The sequence below is a fragment of the Anolis sagrei genome, chromosome 1 (assembly GCF_037176765.1).
Source record: "Anolis sagrei isolate rAnoSag1 chromosome 1, rAnoSag1.mat, whole genome shotgun sequence".
Taxonomy (NCBI): Eukaryota; Metazoa; Chordata; class Lepidosauria; order Squamata; family Dactyloidae; genus Anolis; species Anolis sagrei.
In genome coordinates, this window is record NC_090021.1 from 36510313 (window position 1) to 36517496 (window position 7184).

A 7184-nucleotide genomic window follows, 5' to 3' on the forward strand; every position below is an offset into this window, starting at 1 on the left:
GTGACTTGGGGACTGCCTGTACCTCCAGCAAAATAGATGTTGTACGTGGTTTGCTATCTAGTGAGCTAGTAGGAGAAAATAAAGGAAAGGAAAGTTTGCAAAATAGGCTTGAAATGACTGGAAATGTCTTTTTCTTTTTTAAAAAATGATCTGGGTTTCCTTAAGTACAAATCCTTAAGAAGTGTGCATAGCCCTTGTTGACATTTGGTAAGTTTATATCCAAGCTAGACGGTGTTGTAACCTCTATATAGCTTGAATATGCAGCTTACTTAAAGTTGCTGTACATGTGTGTCCATGCTAGGAAGTAGAAAGCAATTTGCAGATTTCCTAAACATTTGGATTTACTATCCTCTTTGTTGTCTATTTTTATTTTCAAATTCCATAGGTGGATTTTCAATGGGTGGAGGCATGGCAATGCATCTTGCTTATAGGTATCATCAAGATGTGGCTGGAGTATTTGCTCTTTCAAGCTTCCTCAATAAGAACTCTGTTGTTTATCAGGTAGGTGTTTGTCAATTGTTAATCATACAATTCATAATGTAAATATCAGTAGCAAAATTGCAGTTATGAAGTAGCAACAAAAAAAAATTATGGTTGGGGGTCATCAACCATCTGGCCAAATTCTTTTTGCAGCCCCCATCATTCAGTGACAGGATCCCATTTGGGGTCATAGCCCATAGTTTAAGAAGCCTTGTGTTAGACTAACAGCACATTTGTGGAGCCCACCTTTTGTCTTCTACCCAGATACCTTTGCGGAGGGGGCTATATGTGGAGATTGCCTTCAAGGATCGGTTCTCATAAAAGGAGTTCACAGTTGTCATTCTTCAGTGAGCATTGGTTGCCCAAAATGCCAAAATATGTGTTGATTGCTACTTCATTTCCTTGTGAAAAGGAAATGATCCTCTCCTAACTGATTACATCATCTGAATATGCATATATGGTGGCAGAAATCTTCCCTGTCTGCATGCTTTGCATGCATTGGCATTTTCCCATTAATATATTTTCCATGGTCTCAAATCTCTTAAATTAATATTTTAATTGAATTGTTTAATTGCTCCTAACCTTTGTAACCTTTGTCATAGTTTTAACTTGCATTTGTGAGCTGCCTCTGGTCTCATATTGGGAAAAAGGTGTTATATGAATCAAGTTGAATTAAATTAGTTACTCATTTCTGTTCACTTGTTCAATGATTGGTAAAGTGATGTCTTTTCTGCATATAGGCACTAAAAAAGGAAGGACAAGAACTCCCCGAATTATTTCAGTGTCATGGAACTGCTGATGAGCTAGTTTTGTATTCTTGGGGTGAAGAAACCAACAAGATGTTAACTTCTCTGGGTGTAACAACTACATTTTTGAGTTTACCAAATCTTTATCATGAAATGAATAAAAGTGAACTAGAAAAACTGCAAGCATGGATTTTGAAGAAATTACCAGAACAGTGCTGAACGGTGATCAATAATGGAACACGCATCTGATATGCAAGTTGAGTATCTCTTATCAGAAAAGCTTGGGACCAGAAGTTTTTTAGATTTCATAGTTTTTGGATGTTGAAATAACTATATTTGCATATATATACAAAATTAGATATCCTGGAGATGAAGCCCAAGTCTAAACATGAGATTTATTGATTTTTCACACACACCTTATAAACATAATGTAAAGGTTTTTTATTTAGTATTTTAAATAATTTTGTCCATGAACGATCAGAAAGCAAATCTCATTATCTTAGCCATCCATATGGACAATGTCAGATTCTGGAATATTTTAGATTCTGGGTTTCCAGATGAGGGATGCACAACCTATATTAATTAGAATATTAATATATTATTAAACTTTTGGAAGTATAAATTTTAGGTTTATTCCTTAAATTTTTCTGATCTTGTTTGTTGTATCTTCTTATATAGAATACCATTAAAAAGATTTATCAAACATTAAAAATTCCTGTTCGTTATAATGGGAAAAATGTGTGTGTGTTAGTGAAGTAGTGAACATTTTCAAAATGTTTGTCACAATGGCCATCCAGTTATCTTATTGTGAACCTAGCATGGGATTTTCTGGAGCTGAGTGTATGACTTACCCAAGGTCACAGAATGGTTTCTATGGTCAAGTGGGAAATGGAATCCTGGTCTCCAGAGTCGTCCACTTTACTAAACTCATGTCTGGTCTACAGTACCTTGCAATTGTCACTAGGGGTTGAAAATGCCCCATAACATATTCAATACAAGATTTTGGGGCAGCGATCCTGGTGAAGTGGGTTACAGAAAACTTAAGTACAACTCAACAAAATAAGCAATCAGAGTTTGGTGTTGAAAGAAATGGAATGAAGTTTCCTGGAGAACTGCATTCTTAAGTCCTTGAAACACAGGACAGGAGCATCCCACAATGCAGTGTTTTGTTGCAGGTCCCACTTGTACTGCACAACTTAGCCAAAACTTGATTATGTTGTTCTTCAGTTTATTTCCATCAAAACAAGATGATGAGATGGGAAGATAGAATTGTTACCATATATGGACTTTTTTAAAAGAGGCACTCTTATTTATGTTATATAATTTAGTGTGACTTAACTTCCAGAAGTCAGAGCTGCATTGATGATATGATGATTATAACCAAAATTATTCCAAAGACTGCAGGGCATTTGTGCTGACAAAAAGTGAAAAAGAAAAGATAATAGGCAAACCTTCTGTAAATGTGTAATGAAATCATCTTTGGCTCGATCTCACCTCAGTTTTTTCTTAAAAGTTGATGCTTCTGTAAGCAAAATAATGGAGTCTTCTAAAGGCCTGGCAGTGCTATCGTTAGAATGGCAAGCCTTTCCTCACTATGAAAGCAAATGTTCTGAAAGTGTGTTTGATTAATGCCAGACAACTGACTTTTCTAATATTCTTCATGTGGTAGGAGAATTTGTGATCCTGTCGTCAGGACTACAGAACTGCTTTTGTTATGTTCTTGGTAAGTAAATATGTAAATAGTACTTTTTACTTTGGAAACTGATCATTTGTCAGGTTCAAACGATGAAGTAATAGCAATCACTGCTGATGCATTGCAAGAGATGAAACCATTACCTATGAAGACCCAGAATGGGAGAAAATAAGAGTCTGTCATCTGGAAGACATTAAAAGAAATTCTGCAAGTCCAAGAGTGACTATTACTTCGTGTGCCATTGGCTTCAGCTATACTTGATTGCCCCAGACCCATCTTGGGGACTAGAGACCTCCTCAGAGGTTCTGATATTGGGGAGTTTGCAAAAATCTATGATCTCACTTCACTGCTTTCATATTTTCCATACATGTACAAAAAGAGTATGAGTTTGTTTGTGTGCACCAGGCTTGGGCAAACTTTGGCCCTCCAAGTCTTTTGGACTTCAAGTCCCACAATTCCTAACAGCTGGTAAGGTGGCTGGGATTCTGGGAGTTGAAGTTCAAAACTTGAGATATTTCAACAAGTAGTTTTAAAAGCCTACTACTGTGATCTCATGACATTTTGAGTAATATTTGACATACATTTTTGTCTACTGAGGTTCACAGGTTCACATATTGCCATTTCATTATAGCTAGGTATCTAGGCCTATTTTATTTTGCATAGGGAAATGCTCTTCTACATAAACCTGCATCACAGTGTGCTTTTATCTGCCTAAAGGCTAAATCAAGTTTTGTGTGATTTAGCTACTGTACAAGGGGAAAGATAATTTGTCTCATTACTCTTGCAGGGAACATAGATATTGCTCTTTCGTGGATTTAATACAAAATTATGATTTGGCGTATCACATCATTTCTGGCGTAAAGTCTGCATTGATTGTAATAAAATATCTAGACCAAGATCAATTCCCCAGGAGGAGCCACAATCTTATTCTTAATTCTGGGAGCATATTCTTGTTGCACTTTTCTGAGTTGGACATCCATTAGGGACACCATAAGGAAGTTCTAATTTGATCCAAAAGCCTGCATTCAGAGATAGAATTACGATTGGAGAAATCCAAGCTTAAATCTCCAGTCTGCTGTCAAAATTTCTGGATGACCTTTTATGAACTACCTCATGTTTTCACTTACTTCTAAGATGCCCTAGGAGGCTTACTTTAAGTGAACATGAATCCATCATCACATGAAAATGAAATAGTGGATTGGAAAGAATACAGTGCAACCCCTGTATCTGTAAGAGATATGTTCCTGAACTTAAAATGAACACAGGAAAACATGGATAAAAGTACGACCTAGTGAAATGAATTTCTTCTCCAATAAATTGCCATGGAGTCATGATGGAGGACCTAGCAAATTATTATAAAGGTACCCTCGGTAGAGATTTGCTAGATCCTCTATTCTATTCTATTTATTTATTTATTTGCATTATTTCTACCCCGCTCATATCAGCCCGAAGGCGACGCAGAGCGGCGTACACAGTCGGCACAATTTGATGCCATAAAATACATACATTGATAAACAGAAGAACATTATAGTGCAATTAGACATAAAAACAGTGCATCATAATAATTTTAAAAACATAAAACTATATCCTCACATTCAAATCCTTATCCGTTCCATCATCTTGGGCCGTTCCTGGGTCATTTTCCAATTCAGTTTGTTTATTCTATGGCAATTTCCAACTGAAACATATCATGTTATCTGGAGTACCTAGAAAATTCTAAGAACAACGTTTTTCAGACATGGGAACTGGTCCTGATAGAAGTGAAATTGTATTGTATTAAAAAAAATAATTATCACAAACCATGTTTCTTGTGTGTTGAAAAACTGACAAGATGAATTTTGATCTAAAGAATATCTTCACAGTTTCAGACTTTTTCTATGCAAAAACTGCACATGATTGTTTTCTACAGAAGATATTTTATATACAGAAAAGGGCATTTCTTGTAAAAAAAAAAAAGTCTAGGAGATCCCTGGTCTTTTTGACGGGGAGGTTCAAATGTCCCCTTGAGCCATACGGTTGGCCCTTCTGTCCAGAGGTGAGTGTTCTGTCCCATCAGATCTTTATAAATCAATGAGGGTTGGACTGGTAATTGTATTTGACTGAATTTTTAAAAATAGTTTTTGTAGTTTCTAATGCATTTTAATATTGTCAGTGTTTAATATTTTAATTACAAATTGTTTAATTGTTTTTAATGTTATAGTTATATTTTTTGGATTTTTGTATAGTTTTTAATTTTTATTATTTGAATATGTTGTTAGCTGCCTTGAGTCCCTTTATTGGAAAGGAGGGATACAAATAAATCAAATCATCACCATTATCTTCCTTTTCCCTCTTCTCTTATTTTATTATGCATTTAACCCAGAATAAATAATCCAGTTTATTTATTATTATTATTTATTTACCTCATTTTATCCTGCCTTTCTTTACCCCCAGGGGGGCTCCAGGCGGCTTACAATCACACCTCCATGGTGCCTTAAAACACACAATATCATCTAAAAACATGAATTAAAATTAAAACATAAAAAACACAATTAAAATACATTTCAATGAATGACATCATCCAGAGTAAGAGTCTATGGCCATTCTGCACATTTTCTATATTAGCATTCCTGCACTGCTCTATTTTTCTTTTCTTTTAATTATTTTTGTAATGATTTTCAATAAAAGTTTTTACATAAATAGGGAAAAAGCAGGAAAAATGTTGGGGTGGAAGGGGAATAAAGTGAAGATGGGAGAAAAAGGAAGAAGGGGGATAAATAGTATATCCTTATTTAGATCTAAATCTATCTCTTTGTTATTCCTAATAAATACTCTGGTTTCTTTGGGAATTTCATTTTTTATTTTTTTACTCTATTTGTGTATCATCTTTTAATATAAGATGGCTTCTTTACAAGACCACCACATGAGGTAAAAGCTCCCCTCATGTGAGTTACATTTCCAGCATGTGTTCCATGTATTTTTTTATACATTATTCCCAATTTCTGCTCTATTTTTCAAATGCCTGCTCACAGTTATTATAACTCCAGTGCCCATTAGTCAGCATGATTTGTGGTTGGAGATTATGACAACTATATTCCAACAGCATTTGGAAGTTTTCAAGTTTCCCAGTTCTGAAACCTTGTTCTACTTTGTTTTTGTATGTGCTTTAGAAATAGATATTTATAGTGAGAAATTACTTAGAGCGCAGAAAGTGGCACACAAGTCAGTAGGCATCAGATCTTACTTACTTAGCCTTTTTTTATTTGCTTATCTGACTTTTATCACTCTCCCCGAAATATGAATAACAAGAACATCGAGAAGAAATAAATCCACAGGGATATGCTTTATTTCAAGTTTGATTTGAAAACCAGTTTTCACAGCCGAGTTATAAGCTCTTGAAAATTGTGGTTCATAATGGAAATGCTGGCAAATCCTGAATGGCGCTGCTGTATGTTCTAAAGGTTTAAAGTTTTTTTCCACCTTTGAACCTAAAATAAAGTTACGTCGCAATACTTTCCTTACAAACTCCCATGTTACCCGCCAGTGGGAGTTGCTGGAGTTGGAGATTGCTCAAATGTAGCCACTGGATTATTTTTTCCTCTTGAGTTGACAATATGGTTCAATCAGCAGGTTTGCACACTCTGTGGCTGAATTCAGATGAGCATTTACCATGTGGTGACTTACCATGCTGGTTATTTAACTGTATACACAAAACTACACATAATTATGGTCTGCCACACTCTCATGTGTAGCTTAGCCAGTAATGAGGTGTTGTTCTATACTCTGTCCACATTTTGAAGAGCACTCTCCTACTCGTATTTCTCTACCCCATTAGCTCCCTAGGTCCTTGTATGTCCAGTGTGGGAAATTATTATTTAATAAGTGATTTTCTGTAACAACATATTGTTGCTGTTGTTGTGCGTCTTCAAGTCACCAACCCATAGCAACATATTCTAGGGCTTACTTGGTAAGACTTATTTATTGGAAGTTTGTCGTTTTCTTCCTCTAAGGCTCAAAGAGGATGACTTGCCCAAGATCACCCCATGGAATTTAAATGCTGGTCTTCCAGAGTCTTTTGGCTCATCTACACTGGCCACCTATTCTGGCCACCAATATGCAGCAGACTCTGGAGGCCCCAGAACTGGTCACACGCTATCTCCAATCTGATGGTGGAATGGAATACAGATGGTCCAGCTGGTCCAAGATAGCTTTGGCCTTTTGGGCCACCACACTGTCTGTGTTGTCGTTGCTGCCGGATTACCACAGAACTCTGAAAGCTGCAGGGT

The 7184-nt window shown here is 36.1% G+C and overlaps 1 protein-coding gene across 1 annotated transcript in view; it reads left to right on the plus strand.

Annotated features, from left to right (window-relative positions):
* The window catches only part of LYPLAL1 (lysophospholipase like 1), a 30696-nt gene extending 25460 nt beyond the window's left edge, over positions 1–5236 (plus strand). Inside the window, exons 4-5 of the mRNA XM_067463787.1 lie at positions 386–501; positions 1221–5236. Coding sequence (XP_067319888.1) covers positions 386–501; positions 1221–1445 — 341 coding nt within the window. The 3' untranslated portion in view covers positions 1446–5236. The remainder of the gene's footprint in view (positions 1–385; positions 502–1220) is intronic.
* The last annotated feature ends 1948 nt before the right edge of the window (positions 5237–7184 follow it).